At 41.0% G+C, this 26862-nt stretch overlaps 1 protein-coding gene across 7 annotated transcripts in view; it reads right to left on the minus strand.

The window, feature by feature from the left end:
* The window catches only part of ABLIM1 (actin binding LIM protein 1), a gene marked incomplete at both ends in the record, with an annotated part of 110389 nt that overhangs the window by 81469 nt on the left and 2058 nt on the right, over window positions 1-26862 (minus strand). For 5 of the 7 annotated variants that reach the window (XM_079535548.1, XM_079535546.1, XM_079535545.1 and 2 more), the window contains one exon: window positions 5320-5449. Coding sequence is in view for 2 of the 7 variants with exons in the window: in XM_079535543.1 (XP_079391669.1) it covers window positions 5320-5454 (135 nt within the window). Of the gene's footprint in view, window positions 1-5319; window positions 5455-26862 lie in introns of those variants that run through there. The other 2 variants (XM_079535543.1, XM_079535542.1) reach the window with 1 other exon arrangement.

Genomic DNA, 26862 nt, shown 5'->3' on the forward strand with positions numbered 1-26862 from the left:
TTCAAAAATCTTGACCTCTGAACAATCAGCCTGCACGACTACTTAGTGCCACATTGCGATGTAAATATCTCTCACTGGGATATCTGAGTAAAACATCCAAGCACTTCATGTAAGTATTCACTCAACAGAAACCACTAGCCATACCCGTGTTTCAGATACAGTCAGAGTTCTAATTTAACCAACTTCCTATTCAAAACAGTGTCCGACTTGGTCAGTACACCTCGTTTTTCTCTTTAACACCGAGGATACAAACAACAATCCTGCACAGCAGAATCTTTCCTGTCTGAGCTGATGTGTGTGTATTTCAGTCTCTCTGGCAATCTAACAGGCAATAACAGGCACCTAACCTCAGCAGCAAGTAAACAGCCACCATGTATAATGTAGCAGTGCGACAGCTTCCCAACTGAGGCATCAATATTTTGTGCACCAGGATGGAAACAATGGCAAGAATCATTCAACCATTTTAAACACCTTTCAGATTAAACTAAGCACAAGGTAGAGATCAAAGTCGTTCCTGGGTCTGCAGGAAATGAACCTTGAAGAAAATGCAGTCAGTGGGAAAATGTCAAAGTTTAGCCTTGGATTGCCTGGCTCTACCTACTGAGATGAGAGATTTCTCAAAAGATAAGCAAAACAAAGATGTAAAAATACAAAAGGAAGTCTACTTAACTACCTACTATACAACAAGCCAGGCAAACAAATTCCATGATCCATGTGGGTCTCTTACAACTTCAAATATTCTATGAAAGATACACTGACAACAAAGCCAAGTAGCTTTCCATATTCTCAGAAGGATGCTCTGCCCCACTCACCAAGCACCTGTAAAGCATCCTGCTAGCCTTCCATTTTCAAAGGGATCTGGTTGCTTATTAAAATCTGACATGGCATCTGTCAGCACTCATCAATATCAGCCAAGCTGCGTAATTAACTTCATTTCTAGTCACATGTTTGGTCACTGAAAGAGACCTCAGGTCCAAGAAAACTCAGATCAGTGCTCCTCATTCTCTTACGTGGAACTTCATACTGCGAAAAGGATGCAGAATAGCAATTCACTATCATGGGTCAGATTCCTAAACTTATGACCATCCAAAATCAGATGTAGTAACATTTCTGTTCTACCTGTATTTGCTGCAAGAGCATTTCAAGCTCATATTTACCTGTCTTTTCTGCTCTAATGTTCAGAAATGCCCTTTGTCTAAAAGGTAGACACTCAGTTTTTAAAAAAAACAAAACAACCACACACACACAAAAAAAACCCAAAACAATCAAGAAGGCTTAATAACATTAAAGGCTGCTTTAATAACTAAGCTGAAGAATGGAGTTCCCAAATGGGCAAGCAGAACTGCAATGTACTGCAAGAGAATTCTGAGCCAGTGGAGGTTTTATATAAAGAAAGCTTTTTGGTTCAGTGATTTGGAGCTTCAAGGCACCTTGTGCAATTTCCTGATATTCAGGAAGGAGTGCTTCCTATCGACCAGTCGCATTAGCCTGCCCACAGATCAGTACCATATTTGATAAGTGCTTGTGGAAACGCAGATATTTTTTCGCACAGTGCGCTGGAGATCTACTACAAGAGTACCCTCGTATTTAAACTTGCCATGCACTGATGCTGACCTATTAATGGCACTAACAACCCAGCAGTCAGCCTGCAGCCTCCTCCTGCTGCCACACAAGGAATCTGACAACAGATCAAAGGTCAAAGAACTAATGATTTAGAACACATTCCAACTTGTTGATATACTGTCTGCTTACATGACCCTAGCTTCTTCCCAATCCTTCAAGGGAGGAACATCCAGTTCAAAGTCAAAGATTACAGAGCATCCCTACGTGCAAACTCAGAAACCCTCCTCCTTTCCCATTAATTTCTTTCAACTACAAATAATGTAGCCTTGCAAAATCATCACACAGACAAAACAGATGTGTCTAGAATTGAAACATCTCAAAGGACACCGAAAGTACACACTGATGTAGATTTTCCTAAATAATCTTGAAAGACATCTAACTTCGAGGACAGATGGCACATTTGTTCTGTAACTAAGAAAATACTTCATGCTAATTTATAACAATGCTCTAAGAAAAGCTACAAGTTGCTTTGCATCGGAGACCTGGCTTTGGGGAATGCTTCATGAATGCCAAAACTCTGCTCTGTCTCGTAATTATCTGGTAATTGCTCTGATACTGTTATTGCTGTAAAATATCCATATAAAGTGAAATATTTCTTCTTGGCATAATCAAATTATAGACATTTATGTCACTTTGTGGGGTCCAGAAAACTTTAGGACACCACCCATATTCCCAAGTCAGGACTGCTCATTTACAAAGGTGGTTGGGTTTTATTTGTTTGGATTCAACTACATGGCTGCTGTGTTTTCCAATTTATATGCAACATCAAGAACAGGGGCACTGCCCACTATTTGAAACATTCCTAACATTATATTGTTGTCAAGATAATGCAATGTATTTCTACATGCACCAAAATCAAGCACTGTAAACGTTTACCTTGTTAGGAACAAAGCCTAAAGCTTGTTCTACTAAGCAGTTGGCTGTATTGAAACTAGAATTTCCCTCTAATCCAAGAGATGAATCACAGGTTTATTATTAAGTCTTAGGATACCAATTTTGCTAGCCTCAAAATTTCCACTCCTAGTACTTGCAATAGGGTAAAATGAACTGTAATTAACTGACAATGATAAAAAATATCATTCACATCACATTTTAAACTGAGATATTATGATCTCTGCTAGTGCATATCAGAATTCACAGCCCAATCTCAGGCACATTTACCTATGGAAGACAGCGGAGTCGATAGTCCCAAATTTCCCAGAGAAGTTATTCATGTGCCTCAAAGTCTACTACATTATAAGCCACTAATTCATTCTTATTACTGTTAACAGTTGAAGACAAAAAATAAATCAAGGAGGTCTACAGCTCAGTCTCATCTCCCTCCAGCCTTTCCATCTAGGCCTCCTTCTTCTTCACCTGTTGCTTCCACTGCCAGATAACCATTAACAATTTGGTTTAAGGGCAGTGTACTCCTGATTAATAGATACTAAAACCTTTTTTTTTTTTTTTTTAAACTACCAGAGATTAATGAATAATGAGACAAAACAGAATCCAACTAAATTTGCATTTCTAACACAGAACAGCAGTTCTTTATCAAGATGAGTGACTTTGTTATAAAACAGCAAAATACAATCTGCTCTGCATGGCACTCCTAGAACTGCACTCCTAAACATCTCTCACTCATCCCGTGCCCATCATTCCCTTGCTTGCTCTAGCTCCAAGTCAGCTGCTGGCTGCTTGAGATTCCTTGCCTATCAGAGGTCCCAGAGAGCTTGCTTTCTAGGGCACAAGTCACACCACTTTCAGCTCTGTTCTTTCAACAGCTCTTATCTGGACCCGCAAATAGAATCTAGCTGGGCAGATAGGACAAAACAGCAGTAGGCATCTGGTTTTCAGTGGCATGGAATAACAGCTAGCTGCATCTTATCTTGGGGGTATGGAAACACACTGATGGGTAGAGGTTTTCCTTGCTGTCTTCATCAGGAAGCAGTTTTACTCTGTTCTGAGACAGATGGACACAGCACCAAACTACAGAGCTTGATGACATTACATGACACATGATCACATTCTGAGTTGGCCGAGGCAGCATGGAGGTTTAAGCCCCCATTCCTACAGTGCTGCAACCACTGCTGGCATATGCATGCCAAGCAGTCACAGCAAACCTCTGACATAACCTAGGAAGTACAACTATGATCACATCAAAGGTGCTTAATACCATCGTGTAAATGAAGTTGTGAGCATTGACAGCAACAAGAAAAAAGGAATCCCATACACAGCAGACTGAAAATAAATGGTAGCACTGAAACCATGCCACTTTACAACCTGTGCAACAGCTTTATGAGAAAGTCCTCATCTTCACTACACTACCAGATTAAGTCTAGAGGTAAGAGGTTAAACATTTTCAGCAGGTGTAACAGCAGTCAGACACATACAAGTTCATTCAAGGCTATTGCACTGTAGATGTCTGACTTGAAATCTCAAGAACAAACAACTATACAGAAAGGAGAAGGACAAATGAACCAGTTGTAGAGGCAGACTGCTCTCAGTATCTGGTATTATTTTCTTCAGCTAACAACATAATGTTTAAACTGAGGGGGTCTAACTTAACCACCCGTAGAGAAGCAGTCACATCAAATTAAAAGCTCATTAAACTAAGGAGAAAATGCTTAGTTTAGCAGCCGTGTCCCACTTGTATGAACCATATGGACAGACAATATGCAATATAAGTAAATAACTACACTGTTTAAACAAAAAGTACATCCACTTACATATGAAAGGATGACAAAAAACAAGCTGTGAAACTCAGGTAAAAGCTTCAAAACAGGACTTGAAGCTAACTCCTTGACACAATCCTTTTCTTACTCTAAATGGAAGACATATGAACACTGAAAAAGACAGCACTTACTTACTGCCAAGCCCAACTAATAAGGAATGGAATGAATGAGAAGTTGATGGGAGACTTAGTGGTAGTTGGAGACCAAACAAGTGGAGGCTGTAAAAAGAATTGGAGGCCTAGTGGTAGAGGAAGACTAGTGGAGGCCAAAAGTGACTGGGAGACAGTGGGAAAGCAGAGAATCACAGATCACAGAATCACAGAATAACAGATACTGGGAGAGCAGGAAAAAAACCCCAACAACTCCAGGCATGGCTCAAGGTTACTGTAAGATTCTAAGAAAAGTGGAGGCTAAGAGGGAGTGGGAGGTCAGGGAAAAATCACAGGTGAAGATGAACTGGGTTTTGGAGACTCTGGATGAGAGGCAGGGGACAGCAATGTTGGAGGCTGAAAGGTAGCTGGATGCCAAAAGTGTGTGTGAAGAAAGGAAAGAAGTGGAGGTTGATAGGGAGTGGCAGGATGGAAAAAAGTAGATGGCGAGAGGAAGTGGGAGGCTGGAAAAAGAACAGCACATAATTACAGAAATATATGAGTGTTCCAAGCAGGACATGCTATTTTGAGTTTTCTAGTAGTGATGAATTTATCCCTACTCCTCCAACGAATCAAACGTCCAAGATAACTTTTCTTCTAAATTAAACTGTAAATGTTTGCACACTGAATTTTTGTTACGTGCAGTGTTGACCATCTTGCTGCTGGTATATCCGTGATTCAGCTCATCCACCATTCATTCTTTACCTTCCCCACATAAGCAAGAGGAATATCTGCTACTTTAGAGACTGCAGGAAGCTTTACCTCTCAAAACTGGTTTAAATTTCATATTCAGAAATTAACTCATTTCTAACAGATGAACATCCAGGTCTTACCTTTGCAGGTGAAGCATTTGATGTGGAAGTGTCTGGACTGAACACGGAGTACTTCACCTTTACATGGCTCTCCACACTTATGGCAGTGGATGACTGGCTTTTCAGTTGGGTGATGGGGCTCTTGAGGATGGGCCACTGTCAAACAAAAAACATAATTTAAACCTACAGAAAAAGCCTTTCTCCTGTACATAAACATTTCATTCATTTTTCATCAAAACACATATTTATCTGAACACATTTCACACTCACCAAAAAAATACAACCACTTCTGAAAATACAGCCTTTCCATTAAACAGTAGCCTAAGCCATTCACATCTACTACCTCTTTCCACTGAGGCCGCCATGGACACGGGAAGACAAGGAAAATTTCCCTTCACACTTCAGGCAAAGAGAAAGAAAGGAAAGGAACTTGAAGCCATGTTTTCTGAAAATAAATGAACAAGGTTGCCTGACTCTGCATGCAAACATCTATACTACAATTTTGCTACAGCACATACCTAGCAATGGGAAAGTACATAAAAGAGACCAACTTTGTTTCTGCTCCCAACAATTCTGGAAGCAACAACTCTCTGCATACAAATTAGACATACTATGAGCAGACAGAAATGACCAAGGCACACGCAATATAGTCAGGGAGACAAAATTCCAGGTACTGGTAAATTATCAGCTATCCTAGCTCTGAGCTCTGTCCTTTACAAATGCCTTGGTGAAGAAATGCTGCTATTAACTCTGCATTAATAATAAAAACCAATTTGTGTCAAAAGGAGTAACAGCATGAAGACATGAAGAACAGATAAATAGATAAGCAATCATTTCTGCTGCAAGCTCAGCCAAACTAACACGGTAGTTGCTATTTTCCTTTATTTTTTTTTTTTTTTCTTCACTCTAAAAACCTTCAAAGAAAATTCCTCTGCACTCCTTTACTCAAATGCCAAGTTTTGAATACCTCCTCTGGTAGCCTACTTCAATTATTTCCCAGGGAAATAATCAGAATTCAGTTGGCAATGCCACCCAGTATATTAATTAGCAGTCCATCTAAATATGACCTCACTAAGCGCCTTGCCTTGAGTGAACCTCATCTAATAAGGCTGCAATACAATTCCATTTCTGGAATAGAAGATATTGTTCTTCCATACCAGACTAGGAACAATTAGCTTGTTTCCATGGAAATGCACAGTTTATGCAATAAGGAAAAGAAAGTCCAAATACCAAAATCCAAGAGAGATGCAATCAGAAGCAAAGGCTAGCAAAGTAAAGATGAGGAAAATTCCACTTCTGACCCAGACAGCGCGAGATGGGCCTGATGCCAACTGAAGAAATGGTATGAAAGCAGATTTTTGAAGTTGCTCACAAGAGGAACTGGATTGAGGATTTGGGCAAATGCCACCTAGGACCTGCATGGTGCAGAGTGAACTCTATTTATTGTATTATCTATTTACTATATGAACCCTCACAGACTCAGGCGGAGGACAATGTAACATCCTGCATGCCAGCATGAAGATTTTCTGGTATTAATTTGAAAGATAAGCTTTTGGTCTTTATTGGTTGTAAAAAAATATTCTTAAGACTGGTAAAATAATGCAACTTCACGTTCTGCTTTTACAGCCATTTAAACAAACACAAATACTGTGAGTTGCTATTTCCAGACTGATCTCTTTAGTGAAGCTAATTGTGTTGCTCGTCAGACTGGCCTCAAATTGGAACTGTAGGTCAAGATTTGAGTAACTGACTTGTTCCCTTGCAAGGAACTGCTTGCAAGCTTCTTCCTCTGCAATACGCAATACACGCAAGGCAAAGTTGACTCTTTATAGGCATCAGTGTGGGCAGAACAGAGAATTGAAGAAATGCTAATACCTTTAACAAGCAGTTGATTTAAGTTGTTTCTCACTGAAGTCCAAAATGAGTATTAAAATTGTGAACTGCTTTGGGTCCAAAACCCCTGAGCTAGAAATTAGAAGTGCTGATCAGCTCGAAATTCTTCAGCTGAAGTACAGTGGCAGACCCAGACCAGGTTACACTCTACTGTTCACAGGTCTTAAGTACCTTAGTGAATGCTTACATATAAACTGATGAAAAGAAGTTTTATCTAAAAGAAAATTAGTATTTTCTTTTTATTTACGCTAGCTAGGAGCAAACCTGCACGATCTGTTTTACACTGTGTGACCTTCTTAGGTTACTCTAAAATGGATTTATATTCAATTTAAAAGAACATAAATTAATAATTTTGAGGGAGACAAGCTGGGCTGAGGCTTCCATTCTTGCTTACAAGACCAGCTTAAGTAAATAATTAATGAAGAATTAATGCTTTCTTCAGCTTTCTTTATTTGGGTTTCCAATAAGACAGACCGATGGCTACTAAACACCGCATTTAACATTTAAGCAAAAATAAAGCAGAACAAGAGAGAAAACAGGAAAAACACCCCCATTTTCCAATGAAGAAGACTGTAGTCACTTTCCCATCTCCACATGACAAACTTAAAGCACTTTCTGAGCAAAATTAAGGAATTCATTTGCTGCGTAAAGCTTAAATCTGCCACGCCAGGTCTGCTTTATGCAGGACAGGTCATTGCACTAAGTTCTAATAGCAATTACATGTTTTGCTGCCTCAGTCAAAAGAAGGACCTCAGTACTGACACCAAGTCTTTCTGGAATGGAAATTACAGCTATTACCTGAAAGGTAACAGTCGTTTAATTAAAGAAAACGAGGAAAATAAATTCTGCGGCCTCCCTTATTGATGATTCTCTCCTTCAGCTTCACCTGAATGCAGAACTGCTGGGAAGCCAGACTTGAGCTAAGGGAAGCTTAGCTGCAGACCCTGCTGGCAAGACTCCATGTCTCTGCTGCAAGCCACAGAATATTTTTACTTTTTATTGTAAGTCAGAAAGAAGCTTCTGGGAAACGCCTTGCTATGATAATGTTGCAAAGCAGAGGCCACAGCAAAATAAACGTGATTCAATTCTACACTCAGCTGAAGTGAAAAAAACAGCAACCTCTAAATTTAAACCAAAACTTTACTGGCTACTCACGCTGTGATATTACTCAGCTACCTCACTGTTATCTTTATAGCAGGGGTTAAAAACCAATCTTCCACAAAAGTACCAGCAGCAGCTCCTATTCTGAGGTAACGAGTTTCCAGAGGCCGTTTCAGTTGAGGCCCTTGAGCAGAGGAGGGTTGCTCCAGGGCTCACTGCTCACCAGGCCCAACCTGGTCACCCACAGTCTGCTGAGACTTCAACTGAATTATAGGATCTGAAGTTTAAAACGTGAAGGCTTTCCAGTGGAAATTCCTTCAGTGTCTGATGAAGAGGCAGCCCATTAAACCCAGCTGTGTGTGGGCCGTGCAGGACAGGGTGGGCTGGCTCTGCGCACAGGCTGCTGGCTGAGGAAGAAGCTACTGCAGTCACTGGGCACAGTGATGGGGCAGGGATCTTTGGGAACTGCAGGATACCCAGGCAGGAGGCACTTCCATTGGGAGACAGGAGCAAGCTGCACGCCTGCGCATGTAGCAAACAGCCAAAGGCAAAATCCTCCACGGTAGCTTACTCACACCATTGCCATCCAAATCATATCTGAAGAATCATATTTTAAAAACCCCTCTTTTGGTTTGACTTGTACAGAATGCCAATTTGTCTCAAAGCTTTTTTAACAAGCTGCATGTAATCAGAGTAGCTATCTGTCTTTAAAGGCAGACATTAACATGCTGAACTAGTTAGCTAGGATGATAGACGAGGGTAGTTCAAAAGAAAAACAGTTTAGAAAATGTTCAAAGATATCAAACTCTTAAATTTACACAAAAATAGCATGTGAACATTTCAGTACCAGGAACCAAATTTCAAGAAAGATTGAAGCACACTATTTTTAAATAAGAAAACAGGTATTTAGTTACTTTCCTAAATATCTGTAAAGTAGGTATACCACATACATGGAGGTGGTGTCACCCATACATACACATGTACAAAGGCTAAGAAATAAGAAGCTTTAAGCTGCAAACTCATGAGGTCTATTTTATTGCCCTTAGTTCTACAACGTGGTTAAATTGTTGCTATTCGCAGTACAAAAGATCAGAGGCTATGAGATATTCTCCATGCCAACTGTAGTATTACTGCCTTTCATCTGCAGGCCAACAAGCTTCACCTTCTCTATCCACGTGTTTGCCTTTGCTCACCGCCTTGAGTTTGTAACAGTGACCGTTCTGTAGCCTACACTGCAAAAATGAGACTTTACAAAACCATTCTGCTTACAGTTGTTACACGATGAATCCTATTTGGCAGCCAGCGTTTAAGAGAAATTATAAACATTTCAAAGAAGAATTAATGAACAGCTTGTTACTTATGGTCAGGAGTTGTTTTCAATCCTAACTGAAAAAGAAAGGTAGTTCTAAAACCATTTTCAGTAGTGAAAAGGCACTAATTTTACAATGAAGAATGCAGCAAGCTAGAATTTGCTTTGAAAGACGATGTTGAAACAAATGTTGACTAAGCTAATCCAGTCTTTGAATTAAAAACTACATTAATCAACCTTGATTGTTAACAGAGGGGCTACTGGGTAGGTAGTTAAAGCAAAGGGCAGAAGCATGAAGGTATTTTAGACTGCCATATTTCTACATGAGCACAAACTAATTTTTCATGTAAATCGAACCCAAAGCAAATGTTCTGAGAACAGCTTTACATCTTCATTCCAGCATGAAGATCTCTACATTAGTTTATACAACTGATTTTTACTTCACAGAATGGCTTGGGTTGGAATGGACCTTAACTTTCATCTACTTGCAAACCCTCACCATGGGCAGGGTTGCCTCTCACACTTTGGTTGCCCAGACCCCATCAAGTTGCCTTGAACACCTCTAGTGATGAGGCATTCACAGATTCTCTTATTTCATAGTAATTAATTCACCCTTCAAATCTCCTTAATGAAGGAGTGGGCATAAACAACTGTTTTTCACGTTCAACATCTGCAAGTCTAGATAACACAGCAATCATCTCAGCAAGGAAAGCGGTAAAAATCATTTCGTTTGATACTTGCCTTTCACATTTTGTACAGAAAAAGATCCAGTTACCAGCTCAAAAATGCCTTTTTCCTCCCTCCTTCTTTCTAATATAGAGGAAATCAGAAATTCAGGAGCTCCTAAGAGTAATCTGAGCAGCCATCTAATTCATCTCACTTGATGTCTCTACCAAAATCTTACTGAAAACAATGAATTATAAGAAGTGTCAGATGATTCACTGTGAGTCCTCAAGGCTGTGCAAAGAATAGTGCTGAAGTTAGCAGAAAAAGCAAATGGCTTTTTCCAAAGAGCATGGAAATTCTTACTAATGAGTGCTGTTTATCTGTAGCGGCACTCAACAAATGGCCCTCTGGCAACCTTAACAGCAATCCATTCATGGATTTTAGGCAGCAGCAATGAACTCTAGTTTGAGTTCCTCTAAGCTTCCTTTTTAAGAATATCAGAAGTATTCCATATGGTAAAAAGAATTAAATTCCCTTCTGAAGTATAAAAATATTACAATGCTGACTTTAAAAACCAAGTCTCCTGCTTTTTATCCCTAAGATTATCTAAGGACAGCCACTGACCTACTTAAGACACCGGCATCCCCGCGGTCTTCTGCTATCTGCATAGTGACAAACCATTACTGCAGTTTGATGTGTGGATGAACAGCGGAGAAAAGCCTGTGCAGAAATAGGGCTGTCACAAAGATGATCTTTCAAATCAGAATCTGTAGTAAAATGTCACTCAGTTACAATCAGCACTCTCAGAAAGGATTTCCTACAAGGCCCTTTGCAGACGCCTGTCCTCAGCCAGAGTTCCTCTAGCTGGCACTAGGCAGTACATAACAAGCAGAGTCTCAAATTCAAAGATGCTTCCAGGTGCTTTTTTTGGAAGAAGAAAAAAAAGTTAAGAGCATCAAACACATACAACTGCTTCTTTGAATACACAAGCCATTTACTGATTCTTATTTGGCTTAACAGTAACAACAGTTAGTCCTCATTGCTCTGCAAGGCTGCATTTCTATTGGGATCACTTTGAAGAAGTGGTATCATTTTAGGACCCTGAGCTAACACCAAGTTTCACAATATGCCACGTAGATTACACCAACTTCTGTGACATCAAACTGGCGCTAAGAGCACCAGGAATTAGAAAACAAAGTATACAGCTGCCCTGGTGACACTGCTCACAGAACCATGCCTATTAGACTCCTGTACAGCAGAAATGCAACATTTCACTTCTGAGCAGTCAGCATTACTTTATTCAAACTTTATTCTAGCACTCGCTCCTTGCTTTGCAGCTCTAAGGAGACTCCTCAGCTTTCCTGCTTCTGTTTTCCAGTTAATATGTAATACAATAACAAATATCATGTGCTGCTGAGCTATAGAAAGCATCTGTTACTTCTGGATGTATATGGGCAAATCAGAAAGTGCTATAAAAGACAGTATTACTTCTCTCATTGTGGTCTACACAGCAATACAGCTATTATACACCACAAAAACGGTTGCCATCAATAAAAGATGGGACTTTGCCACACAAACATCACACAGCCCTCCCCCCAGCGGAGCCCAACTTTGAGACAAGCCCGAAGCACTTACTTAGCTTTAAATCCCAGTGATTCAATTAGACTCAATGAGATACTCTGCTGAACAGAATAGGCTTAAGACAGTGCCTAAGAGTTCTCCTCAGCCAGATCCCCAGTGAGCCTGAAAGCTATCCTGGCTCAGTGAAGGCAAGGATTAATCATCCTTCTGGGGATACGGACTGTTCTCTAGGTGAAAAACCAAGTTTGTTATAAATAATCCTTTTTAAATTAGTTATGGATTGCCCCCAGAAACAATGAAATCCTTTTCCCTCGTTTCTCCCACCCAAAGGACACAGCACATTTTGATGAGCAGAACTCGGTCATTTCCCCTGCGATGCATTCATTTTTCACAAAGAGGACTGTTTCTCTTAAAGCAGCAGGCTAAATTACCATACTATCCTAACTTACAGGTTCCTTCCTACGAAGTTTCTTGCTTCCCTTTGAGAAAAATATTTCTTGTCCTTAGTTTAACATATTCTAAAAGCATTCAATTCCCTATACCAAGCAACTGCCAGTGTCTTTAAAAGCCTTGCCTTTCAAATTCTCATCCAAGACATCCAATGATATGATCTGCAGTCTACACACTTGTACCAAGTGTACAGGGGATGGAGGCAGTGCTGTGAAGGAGGTTGCCAAGGATTGCCCTGCACTGGTCATGCTCACAGCCAGCTCAGTAATGGACAAAATGGACCCGATGTGCATCAAAACAATCAGAGGAGCACACAGCACCTTTGCAAAACTGTACTGAAAGAATGTTAAATGTCAAAAGGACAGATGCTCAGGGGGAGATGTCAGAGCAGGAGGGATGATAAGACACAGCATAAGGCACGACATGAGGACAGGAGACCAGAAAGCGGGAAGGAGAAAAGTCAAGGTATGTTTCTCTGATCATGTTGGTTGTTTGTTTGTTTTTTTCTTTTTCATTTTACAGAGAAAGACTCAGTAATAAAAAAGTTGTTAATTGGCATTAAATTGATTGCAACTCCTCAGCTCAAAACAGTTTTGTTGGCCTGTGATGCTCCCTGTGCCTGTTCTTAAAAAAGGAACAGCTTAATTGCCTCTATCACCATCTGAAGCTTGAACTCTGTGGTCTGGAATTTATTGCCTAAAGCCACTAAGCCTTCCCCTCCAGTGAGATCAATGGCAAATGGGCTCCCCACTTCTCCACATAAAATAAAATAGCTGCCAACGTACCTTCAGAGCACTGCTTGTACAAGCAACTGGGATGCAAGGAATGCATGGAATTTCACTGCTGGGAACACGGGAAGCCACCAGGCATGGTGGGATTGCACTTGCCTTTACTCTTGGGACTTGAATATTCATGCCCTGGTGTGAACTAAGTGCTACATTAAGAAAAAAAAAAAAAATGCCCAAAACAAACAAAAACCCACAAAAACTTCAACCAGCAGGCAGTGCCTGAACTGGTTGCTCTTTGGGTACTTTTGTTTCTCTCGGTGTCAGCGCGAAATACCAGAACTGCAATTTGAAACCTAAGATTATAAAGAAATTTAGAAAGTGGAGAACAAGCGAAATGATACATTCGTCGGTAAAAGCATAATTGTTCTACCGCTGTCTTGGGTTAAAAAGTAATGAAAGTAATAAATGTTTACAGGATATTTCACATACCATCGGATCTTTTTTGTGTCAAGCAGTAGCAGCCAAATCCCCAACCTAAGACTACCTTACACATCTATCACAAGGAAAAAGAAACTGCTCCAAAGACCTCTAATTCAAATAATCACGGCAGACAAGAGGAATGTTCTTATCCTCATTTTACAGATTAACTAACACAGGGAGAGATCAAATTACTTCCCCAAGGTCACCTTAGAAAGTCTCTAAGACAGAACTGCTCTGTAGTTCAGCACCTTAACGACAAGAACACTACACATATTTATAAAATGCCTTTTTCCGTGGCTCCTCCAAGATAGCACTGACTTCATCATAACAAAACCCCAAACACCTAGCACCTAAAGTAAACTGTCAAGCAGGAGAAAATGTAAAGCAAAGTAAACCAAAGAAAACAAAACTGCCCAATCCTCCCTGACAAAGTGTCAATGCATAATCTTGTCAGATGCTCCAAAAGCAACAAGCATGGAGGCTTTCCCAGGTCATCTGGGGATAAAAGTTCTAAAATCATGAGTTCAGATCGATACTATTTTTCATCACCACCCACAACACAAAGACAGCACCAGGACCCAGATCCCATTGTTAAACGTCTTCTTCATTCACACTGCAAATAAATGTTGAGACTGCAAATAAACAGAGAGATGGAAAGACTGATCCAGACAGAGAACACACTGAAATTAACAGAGGTAGCATTTAGCATGCTCTTCAAGTACAGTTCCCACTGAAAGCAGCCCAATTTATTTCAAGGGAAACAAGAAGAATAAAAGCTGCTCGGTGACTTGTGGTTTTGGAGATATGTGAGTGGAAGAGAGGGCAAGACTGGAGCTACTGCTAGCAGAAAAACAGCCCTCTTGGTCATAACCTTAAGCGTTATCAATAACATGCTTTATCAATGGTATAAAAAAAAAAAAAAAGAAATAAGTCTCTCTGCAAGACTTAATTAGATCAGAAGCCATATTATACAGGAAATGTTAAAATTCTGGTGAACTTTCTGTGTTGTCCTCTGGGAAGCCCTACTATTTTACCTACTATTTTACTAACTGTATATCTACAGAGACATTTGTGAGAAGCTGCAAATGTGACCTAGCTTACTGCAGCCTGGTACCCAGCAGGTGCAGGCAGCTACCCTTCAACAGGAACAGAACATCCTGAATAGAAATCATAGGCCTCCTGACTACTTCCACAACCCTAAAAGACGTCAGCCCTTCCTCTTTTCTCATCCAAGCATGGAGAAGCTTGGCACAAATAGATGTTACTCCACTTCCATATGTTGGTTCATCTACGACCCAATCCAAGAGTTCATCAGATAAAGAACTGATTCCAGTACCCACAGACCAGGTGGTGAGGGCTAGGTCAGGAAATCAAGAATCAGGGCTAAATCCTCAGTTACTGTGATGGAACAGAGGTACAAATGAAGCTCTGGATAACACACCCAGCCACGTGGCTGGCAGATGAAAAATTCAGTCATTAGCTGAAGCGTTCAGAATGCTGATCATTCAATAAACAGAAGAAGACAGTTAACAACAAGATACAGATATGCATAGTAAACTTCCCTTCTGTTGCAGGATAGAAAAAGAGTAAGTTGTCTTTGGCTGCAAGACAATGACAATAATTTTATCTAAATAACTAGATAATTAATAAGGGCTCATAATTGGACAGGAGTAAATAACAGTCAGAGGAATTAAAATGTGGCATCAGTCAAACATCCGTCATTTAGGAAGCACCATTTGGTGTCAGCAGAAAACACCCTGGCCTCAGGATTTTTTTTGCTGCTATGTGAATTGACCAGGCAGACACTGAACTCATTCCACAATATGAGCATAATGAAGCATGCTAATTCACTAAAAACTGTTACTAACCACTTCGCACTTCAGTGAATTGGGATTCCATTTTTCTAGTTGAAACCAGCCCCTCCAGTGCCTCGATAACGTGTCAACCAACTGATACAGGACTACACGCATTTTTAGCTTGTTAAAAAACAAGAATTTCTTCAGTGGCTGGAAGAGAGCCATGGTACCATACTGCCCTGCATTTTGCAAGCATATCACTCCAGAGAATGATATCTGTAGCAGCTTAAAAGTACAAACGGTATTAACATCTCTCATTTTGCAGTAATGATGTATGAACTATCAGTAACTGTACCACAAAATTAAAAGCAATTAAAAGCAAAAAATAGACTGTTTTAGTCTACGACCTGTGCAAACAGAAGACAAATTTTTATACCCAACATCAATATTACTAGCTATTCAATTGGTGGGGAGGATGATGAGGATGATTGGTTGGGGGAAACAGATCAATTTAAATACAAGACTTTGCTGTCATCAGCTTTTTCCACTCAGTTAGTATTTTGCTTCCTTTTTTCTTTAAATGAAAATGACAGGCTTGTTTTAATTTCCTTACAGCTACATCACAACTTTCACCTGCGAATACTATTTACAGATTAATTCCAGGAGGAGTTGAACCAACTGCACACAGGCTGGATAGGGAGCAGAAATGTACTGACTGCCGAAACTGCTACACATACATCTACTGAGCACTTCAAGAACATCAGCAGCCTAATTCCAAAACATATCTTAGAAGACAATCACCAATTATTATAAGCTGAATGCTAATACACTTTCCTGTAAAGATGAGAAGTGTAACTGATCTCAATGATATAAAATCTTCAAAAGTTACAGCTTCAAGTATTTGGAATGAAACTGCTTCTTAAACCATCCCTTAATGGCTTATAAACACTGGAAGCAGGTCAGCAGCTCACCACTGTAAAAATGATCCTGTAAACCTCCAGTAATGGATCTCAGATCTGCTAAGTAGCCAAATACTACTTACACTTCTCACTAACAAAAGCCATCAGAAGCCTGAAAAATGCTTATGACTACAACTCTCCACCTATCTGATACAACATGGTAGACTACCGAAGATTTTGTCCTACTCACATGTAAACCCAGTGAGGCTAAATTCCCTCAATTTACTTCATTTATAGCATGAAATTATAATGCACGTGTTCAGAGTTGAAAAACTGCTCACTCTCATCCAACGTAACGACTTTTTGTTTCTTACTCAGTTTGAATTCATCACATGTGATCTTTCACAGAACCCTCAGAAAAGTAAACACAGTTCCTGCTCTTCATAAAACAGAGGGTAAGTGTGAATCTGTGACAACGCAATGCTCCCAAAGCACATCCAAGCCCACCGCTCAAATGTAATTGTGGATCTATTTCACATCTTCACGATGCAATGAACAGTACAGACTGCTCTTATGTGAGGAAATATTGCACAATGACACTTAAATTCTTCAGCCAGCTTCTGTAGCAGGCTTTATGTGTTACTTACGGGCAGAATTGAAACACGTGTAATTTACTGCTGCAAAATTCCAACATGATACAAAATTCCCATATAAATCACCTCTTCATTAAAAGGTTAGACACCACCATGTCGTGTCCAGGCTTGCTGAATGTGTTTATCTTCAAAATTAAGCTAACTGCTCTGGCAGTTCAGCTCTTTGAGCTGTGACTAACACAGGTAACAAACCATCAACAGCAAACTTAAGGAGTATCACACAGAAAATAAAGATACATATGCACTTAGAAGGGACCCAGCTGTGCAAACACCTTAGTTCAGGTGTGTTCTGGGTTCTACCCTTACAGAAACAGGTACAAAGACATTCAAAGCAACCCACTGCAGTTTTGGCACATCATCTACAGAAAGGAAAGCTGTCGGTGAAGACATGGTTCATTTTAAATGCAAAGGTTTAAACCTCAGGTAATTGTGGCTGGCACATTAGTCCTTTCCAGTTCCAATCTGCCAATAAACAGAATTACCTTTTTCTTTCACCATGGCAAACAAATTTTCTTCGTCGTGGAAGCAGCAAGAATTAGCTGAAGAAATTTAAACAGAACCTCTTCTCCAGCAGCGTTTGGTTGAGGTGAATTTAAAATTAAAAAACAAAAAAAAACAGAAAAAAAGAAAGCAGGAGCTTATTCCAGATAATTGTCTTCCTCAGATTTCCTACGAGAGCGGATGCAATCCTATCGCTCGCCCTGTCTCTTCTTTGTGTGCCTCTTATCTTCTCCCACGGTGGTCTCTTCCTGCAGCTCCTACCCTGCATATGGACTCTGCCCCTTGTGCAGAGCCAGCCCGCTTCAGCTGCTGCTGCGTAACAAATGCTGGATTCCATGGCCGCGGCTCCCGGCGCTGACACCACCTTGCATTCCTCTACCCTCACAGGACTGCGCTGGCAATAATCTGCTCCCAAGCGACTGGCAAAAGGCTGACAGTCAGAAGATGTGGGAGAAAAGAGGGAGCTGCTCAAACACACGCAGAGCTGAAGTGCGTTCTGCGAGGGCTTTTTGATTTTTATTTACTCAAGCCGAGCCAGGATGAGAAAGGGAAATACAAGATGAACACGGGCAAATGCTGAGGCAGGCTGCAGCACAGTGGATTTTCTCTGGTGAGAACTCCATCCACTCCTGGTTTTAATTTAAAACTGTTACCAAACAACAATTACGAGACCACAAAGCACGGTCATCAATAATCTCCTAATGTCCCCTGACCGTGGTACAGAACGCAATAACACATACAGTATCCACAAACTGGGAGTGCTGACTCCACTTACTACACGAAATAAGAATTAAAATAAAATGAACATCGGAATTGCAAGATCAGTGAGCAACGGGGTTTAGTACCATAGCCAAGCTGGTGTGAGTCAAGTACCGTGTACTCTGAGTCACCAAACACCTGGGAGCTCCAACTCCTCTTCTGTGACTCCTTTGGGGATGACAGCCCTAAGTACTCACAGAATTGAGAAGAAAGAGCAGCATACCAAACCAGCAGCACTGGTGGGGTGAAGCTCACCCCCAGCATCTCACCACTGGTGACTCTGGACAACAAACCAACTTTCCAAGCCTTGGTTTTACAGGCACTAAACACTACCAGGGAAGGACTGGCCAGTAATAAGTTGAGGTTAAAAACCATACAAACAAACTCTTTACAATATCAGCAAGTCTCACTGTCTTATAGCACGATAGGGAATATTTCTGTTTTTTTATTAAAAGGTAACAGCTCAGAGTTAGGTGAGAATTAAAGCTCTATTCTCACAAGCCCATTTTTATTCCCAGTTATGGACAAAAGCTTTGAAATACAATTACTCAGAATCCTGAATGCTCATGAAAAGCACTTAACATGTTTTATTTTTAATACATTTATCCTACCTGTATCAAGTAGCAATACTATTGTATTTATACACTGCTTTTTCCTCGTTTATAAATAACTTTATTCCTCACCGTAGCTGGCCACAAGTGATTTTGCCAACATAAACCCACCCCAGCATGCCTTCCCTTGGGCAGCATATTTTAATACCTGTTTTAGAGGTGGAGAAAATGACAAAGGAAAATGAACTGACTTGCCAAGGACAAAGGTGACCTCAGCAGAAGAGAGCTGGGTTGAATACAAAGCTATTCTGGGCAAGGAGATGGGCAGATTCATTGGCTTACAGCTTCAACTTGACCACAACTCAGGGCTCTATCTGGTCTAGGTTACATGGAGGAGGAACAAATTACACAGCACCCTAAAGCAAACCCTACGTACAGCCCCGAGTCTGAGGAACCTCTGTTTCTTGAGAAACCTCTATTTTTTAGAATTGGGTCTGACCAGGAACTCACACTTCCATGAGGGAATTCCTTCTCAGTGCCGCTATACGTAGGGAAAGATAAATTGATATAAAGAAACTGGCTGTAGGCACCAGCCAGCCAGAGAACCAGATGGCTGACACATGCTGGAAAAACAGAACATACATCCAGCATTAAAAATATTTTCAGTAAATAAATCCTAAGTGTTTTGTATAAAATGCCACAAGAACAACAGAAAGAAATGAATGAGTCTGCTTCACCCAAAAGATCCATCTTAATCAATGATATTCTTTCATAATTAAATACATAAATTAGAGAGACTGACAGAGATTCATGTATGGAAAAAAGCAGTTATCCCCTAGCAAACCTCGGCTGGCTTTCTATTGTTAGCAGCCCAACATGTAAGCGAGGCGCAGCCCGGCAGTCTGACATCGCAGGTTCTGTGACTCAGAACTGTTATTAATAGCAGAGCCCCAGCATAGGGCTGGGCTCAGCCCCACCACACAGAATTCACTGTGTCACATTTCTGACCCACACACACACAGTCAGGTTGTAACTCAGCCTGGCTGTGTTCTTCTTCAAGCGGTATTTTGTAAACAGTCAGGGGACTGCAGCTTGGAAAGGCCACATCTGACCTTCATTCATAAATATTTGAGCTGATGTGCAGAGCACAGACTATGCTCTATGTCCACAGATGTTGTTAACTCCTTCCTGAGATCTTCTGACACCCTCCAAAGGGCTGCAATGATTACCATTCTTTTTTTTTGTTGTTCCAGCAGCTGCAGACAAATAATATGACCGCTGCTATCTGGACTTTCTGTCCTCTGAGTTCATTAGTTCCATTTTTCACATGTGTCACAGATTAGCACCGCTGTATCTCATCTTGCCCGTTGCTGAATAGAAGCTTTCATCGCATCATTCAGCCACGGAAAGTTGCAGTGTTTCACTGCAGCGTGTACACAGCAATAAATCTCAAAGCACAAACTGCAACATGTTAGGCTGGGCAGTTTAGGAATCGAATGCCACTGACTCTAGCATAACAAGATATAGAGATCAGATGTTGGTATTCTCAATAACATCTTTTTAAAGTGGGATGATTTTTTCTTTTAATCTCATTGTTCTACACCTGACACAGACATTTACCTTGCTGCACAATTCAGGACCTATTCATAAATGCTAAACCAGAGAGGAAAGACAAACAGACAGCAACTCCTGAAACACAGCCCTGGTGCTTACTGATACTTAGAGGCACATATTTTGATGAAACAAAAACATCCTTTTTTCCCTTACAATACTTTTGGCACTCCATAACTTCAGTAGAGTTTCCCTGGAACAAAACCAGGCTGAAATATTCACAATGAGTACAGGATAGCTACACAGCATACTTACATTACTGCTATTTCATGATGAAAAGTAGCCTGCACGTTCACCAAAGGACACGGGGGTCATATTGAGATCACAAAATGAAAGAGTCAACCATTGTGTTTTGCTTTTTCCTGTATGGTGATAATGTTGAAAAAGTACAAGTTAAGATACTAAACAGTTCAGTCATGACTTCAGATCTGTTATTTGAAAGTTGCCTTTTGTATTTTTTATCTTGCTCTCATTCTTCATAGATGAGGCCATGGCTTGTGAGTATCAAAACACTGTTCTTATATAACTCCTTAAAAACTGGTATCTTTTGTTGATCCATCAGTGATGGAAACTGCCTGCTAGAAATCACAGACGGAGAAATTGCGGTCTTAAATAACATCCAGGAAGATATCCTCTAATTAATGTCTTTTTCCTTCCAGCAAAAAGCCTGGCACAGCCCTGACAGCAAAGCCTGCCACAGGCTCGCACAGCTTCACCCCTGTATAGCCTCAGTCAGTTTAAGTCACCACTTCTCCAAAGTGTCAGTGATGCAGCTTTTGCAAAAACAACAATTACTTTGGTTGTTATCCTGACTTTGCCCGCTCAGAGGAAAAATGAAGTTGTCAACATGAGACCTCTTGCAATCCTGCAGTGGTCCCACTGTCCTGATGTGGAAGAACATAGTTTTCAGTTTCAACACCTGAATGCTATACAAAGTATTTCCCGACTTCTGTTCCCCTTGGACATACCCCAGTCCAGCAGTCTGTTCTTTTGATGTGTCTTCCTCAGCCACTTGGACAACTGACACATTTTCCAACCTTTAAAGCAGCACAAGCAGCGATGCTTGTGAAGGACTCCAGCACAGAAGAAAGCAGACAACTGACTCAGGCAAAGCTGATGATTTCAGTGGAGTTTTTCAGACACAGAGCTGAGCAGAACTCAGCTTGCTCATGAAAAAACTATTCCCATACATACATCTGAATAGCTGGGTGTTCATTCCCAGGTGTTTGGTAAGACTGCTCATCCACGCATTGCTCTTTTGCCCCTCCAGGTTCAACCCTACCTCCTCCCCCCGTAGCCCTGCTTAGAGCCTAGTGACAATAAGGCTAACCCTCAGACAATTAAAGCCCAATGGGATGGGTCCTATCCCTAAGTTTTCCACTATTCTTTTCTTTGCCATCAACACCACAGTATTTTGAACTGAAAGCACTCTGTAATACTGGCATTTACAATCCTGTGCCATCATTCATTTTCATAGTAATGAAAATAAACAAAAAGTTGCCAAATGCATCACCTGACCTACCACAGCAGTGTATTTCATTCTGATCTGAGCTGATATGACAATTTATTTTTTTTTTAAGTGCAAACATTTAACACTCTTAAAAACTAGATTCCTCAGGAATCAGGTGCTTCGCAGGCTTTGATCTAGTAAGTATGCCAGGTTTCTTAAAACAAAATTTGATTTTCTGAGGTTCTTGCAAGCAAAACCTTCTTAGTAGGCTGCTATTATGCTAAACAGAATAGCAAAAAATATAGATAAACAGAAAACTGGTGATGTTTTATTTACTGCAAGACAAAATAAGGAAACAGTCACTCATCTTTAATCTGTAAACATTAAGAAGCCTCTAACGCACAAGCTTATGTAAACAGCACCTGGAACCTCCACATCATCTCTTTAAAAACAGATGAGGAAAGCTGGCTACGTTATACCTCCCTGCAGTGGCTCCAAAACCATACAAAGCTCACTGCTGGAAACTCTTCTCACAGTAGGCATGTACAAACATTTACCTCTGAACACACATTTCTGTTATTGATACAACAACTGACTTCCACACTGCTTACGTTGCTGTTAATCCTTAGAAAGAAGATCATACTTCAGGAGCACCCATGTGAACTTTTGCTCCACACACGCTTAAACTGAGATACAGCAGGGGAGCACTGCCTACTGACAGCGCTTTACACTAAGTACATTTATTCAAAACTTACCATACAAAATCATCACTATTCACCTGCTGTAAAATGAATTAGGCTAATGAATTCACAATCAAACAAGTACTGCTGCAGACAGAAATATGCACATACTATCAGTAACCATCTGACAATTACTCTTAACGCTGCACGAAGATAGGAATTCCTGACAGGAAAGAATGTATACAAGTGTCATGCTTTACTGTACGTGCCTAAGGTTAAGGAGATTTGATATTGATAATCCACTTCAGAATTGGATTAACTTTACAGAATAACCTCTACAGCCTGTCAGAGGAGTTCGGTGCTCAGTGCAATCAGCAGGACTGCGACAAGGATTCTCCAGCCTGAAGAACTTTCCATGAGAGCCCCGTGAAAGAACAGATCAAGCAGCTTGCTGCCCATCACCTTATTTGCAGAGCGAAGCAGCAAGCTGTGTGTTCTGCAGTCTGGAGAGATGTGATGGAGCATCTCACTGAGAGTTACCCTCTGGTGTACGCCTCAACAGTGTAACACCCAATAAAGCAGGTGAGTGAAGTCCACAGTTCCTAAAGATGAGGCAAATTATGATATGGACACTAAATACACACCATCCCTATATTTACAGCAGAGCACAAGCCCAGGCACAACTCTCAGATGAGAAGCAACAGCAGTTGTTATTTCCTCTACTCCCCATCCCAACATCACCCCTGCTTTCCCCACTGGCAGAAAGACAAGATCTTTAGCTTGAAGGCAGTTTGCACCTCAGATCTGCCTGCCCCACAGGTGAGGGGCTGAGCGCCCACCCGTTGCCCCTCCAAGCAGGAGCTGCCTGTGCTTCACTCTCAGTTCTGTGATAAAAACACTGAGATTATACAGCTGCACTGATAGGAGCAAGAGAGGAGGAATCCTGTAAACAGCAGTGGGGTCACAGGCCCACAGCACCTTCCTTCCAACCACAGCTGCCTGCACCCAACAGCATAACAGTTACAAAGCAAGTGAGAACTTGGCTTAAATTCCCCTCAGTAATCTTCACACTGCTTTTACCTTTGGCTATAGCCATATAGGAAGCAAAATCCCCCAATATTTTCATTATTTCTTCCTACTCAAAGCTAATTTAGCTAATTTTTCTTGCTAGCATCTAGTGAAGCAGGGATTGCAATTTCAATATTTTTTGAATAAAATTTAACTAATAATTCAGGCAGAGAGGAGCAACGAGACCTACAGAGGTGAAGTCTGTTGCTCTAACCTAACCCATGCTACATTAATGAAGATTAATGCTAAACCATTGATGTACTACTAAGCATATTAGCTCGGACTGATCTTCAGCACTGGCAATGAGCTGGCCCACAGCAAACAGAAACAGCAAGCCAGCAGTTAAGATGACATTAAATGTTTGAACACCTAAATTAAAAATGGCACAGTGATTAAATAGGAATAGAGATCCTGCAAACCAGCAGGGGACTAAGATTTGGTTCTAATTAACTCTTCTCTTTTTCTTTTTGGTCCTCGCACAATCACAGAACCAAAGATTTTTAGGTCCTAATATTGGTAGTTGAAGCTGCTTTTCTTACTCCAGCACAAAATCAGCACTCAGCTATTTGCAGAAGCAAATTATCCCTAGCACAATAAATACTGAAACAACAAAATCACATGAACCTGTCCTGCTGTGCCTCTCGCTGCGAATCCTGGAGCAACACAAGCGAGAACATCTGCTTATGTGTAATGGTGAGCAGTGAAAAGCAACTTTGTTCTGCTAAAGCTGAACTAAGCAATTGCCTCTTCAACACCTGCAACCATTGCAGGACCCAAAGCACAACAGCACTGTCCCTGCAGTGGAGGGCAGAGAAGCAAGCAGCTTCCCTAATACAAGCAGGAGAGAGAATGCTTTCACCTGCGAGCACAGCTCATGCACAAGCCCTTGCCATGTAACACAAGGCTCTGTGCAGCCAGAAGGAAAGCTGGGTTTCCTACTTGGTGACAGCAATTGTTAGAGAGGCTCTGCAAGTGCAGGAGCCCAGGGGACAGCAGCTTAGCTGTGCTTGGCTGAGCCTCACCAGCCACATGTGATGCTTCGTGGTGAACTATGGATGATCACCGGTAGCACAATGGGTTTGCAACCAATCTCCAGAGGTGCTGAAAAGCACCTGAGAGACAGAGGCTGCTCCCAGGGTGACAGTCTGACATCGATTACATGCTCAGGCCAGGAAACACACAGCACAATGCCTACTGTCTACTGTCATGCCTAATGCCTACTGTTATCTACTATAACACCACAAAGTTGTCTCCAGAAGAATGAGATTTCAAGGAGGGAGAAACGTGGCCTCCTGCAAATTTGCATTTGGATCAAAACACTGGGATCACGTGCTTCTCAAAAACAACAATTAAAAAATAATGCAACCAGAGAAATATGCACTCCATTAGGTTCTTAGCTGACAACCTGTGACCACAGAAACAGAAGGTCACATAGCCATGTGCTGGGTGGGCTCAAGCACCAACATTCTTCACAACATTCATAAAAACCTCCAAAAAGTTTCCAAAATATACTTTGGCAAATTGTTCCTTCACTTCTATGCATCTGCAGAAAGTCAGGTTATGCAGTTACGCAAACTGGATCTTCCCTGCTGCAAACACAGCTAATCTCATTCTGTGCTTCCCAGTACAACGCAGAACGTCTCTATTTGACAACCTCTTACACACCTGATGGTTGAGTTAATCCGTCACTTATCTCCACTCTTCTGGATTAAGTCAATCTAAATCTATTAATATTTCCTTAAAAGTCTTCTCACCTAAACTTGCTATTCTCACTGCCTTCTACTGGTTTTCTTCATGTTTATTGGCATCTTTCCTGAAATGCGATATCCAAACCTCAGGCAGTAGCCAGCAGAAGTCTCTTCAGTAACAAAGAACCATCTCCCCTGCTGTACACATATCCTGCTAATGCATCCCACAACACAAATAGATTTTTTGCAACAGTTTTGTAAAACTGATTTCTATTTTTATTGTGAGAAGTATCATTATTCTCCAAACGCTTTCCTGGAATACTGTTAGTTATTTTCCATCTCTTATCTGTGCAAGTCCAACATTCCAGATTCGTATCCGTTGAAGTTCAGCTGCACAATTTCAAATCGCATCACTGATTTATCAGGACCATTCTGCATTCAGATATTGTTCTACAGTAGAATGACATAATGCTCATAGCCCTGGATTAGCACAGACTTTTAAGGCATACTCCATATTCAAGTCAACTTTATAAAGACAATATTAGAGGGATTGAGGCCAGGAGAGATCACTCACTTGAAGCAATCTACGCCAAAAGCCATCAAGAAGCAGAGCCACCTTATCTGAAGCACACAAGAAGCCTGCACAGCATGTGCCAGCATCTAAAGAAAGAGTGCCAGCTACTATGATGCCAACAGAACATGGGCTTTTCTCTCTCACATCACCACTTGCCACACGCAACACTGCCTAGCTCTGGACACTTTACAGACTCATAAAACACCATTAAAACCCTATGGCCACAGGTCATATCAAATACATATGCTGCAGGGAGCTCCTAGGAACACCACTAGCAGGTAGGATAAAGATTAAAATATTAATTCATTTTTCAATTTGCATCTTCCTTCTTTCCCTCCAGATAAAAACAGGGACTGGTAACAAAGAGACTTCAGGGAGATCTTGGTACTAAGCATGGAAAATGGCCATGTGGCTCAAAACAACCCCTATTTCTCTGGGGACTAACAGCATTGGTGTTGTATTCCAGTTTTCCCATATAACACCCCAAGAAAATCCTACTGATGCAAGCAAGATGACGTGTTGGATCTTAGAGTGGATTCATTCAAATGCTTATGCTGCAGCTAGTATTTTATAATTGGACCTTCTATATTGGGTCTGTACAGCCAAATCCTCTCAAGAACACCATACCTCCTTGTGATTCCTCACTTAACCACGTGGATTCCTGTCCCTGCAAAGATACACACATTACACACAGACCCCTTCCACGAGCCCCCATTTTTCACAAGGTCTCTGTGCATTATAAATGTTCCTGCAATGGTCTAATCTGAACCCTGGCTCACCACTTTTCTGCTTTCACATACTCTGAACTGCCCCAGCTCCTCGTTCTCTCAAATCCTTCTGTCTTCCTTTACACTCAACCGATCCAACACAAGCAGCCACTCTCACAAGCACTGCTATAAATTAAGACTGTTATATAAACAGTTACTAAACTCACGCAGGAGGTTGGTTAGATAATATGACACGTATCTACTTTCCCTCAGGTGTATGCCACTGCTGAATCAAACAGAATTCAGGCTGGAGGAAAAGACAAAGGCTGTACATGGAATCAAGTACAATGACAGAAGACAGTGTCTCAGACAAGAAGCAATATCACACGTTCCAAGTCAACTTTCTCTTTGAAATTCCC

The sequence above is a fragment of the Tetrao urogallus genome, assembly GCF_951394365.1.
Source record: "Tetrao urogallus genome assembly, chromosome: 5".
Lineage (NCBI taxonomy): Eukaryota > Metazoa > Chordata > Aves > Galliformes > Phasianidae > Tetrao > Tetrao urogallus.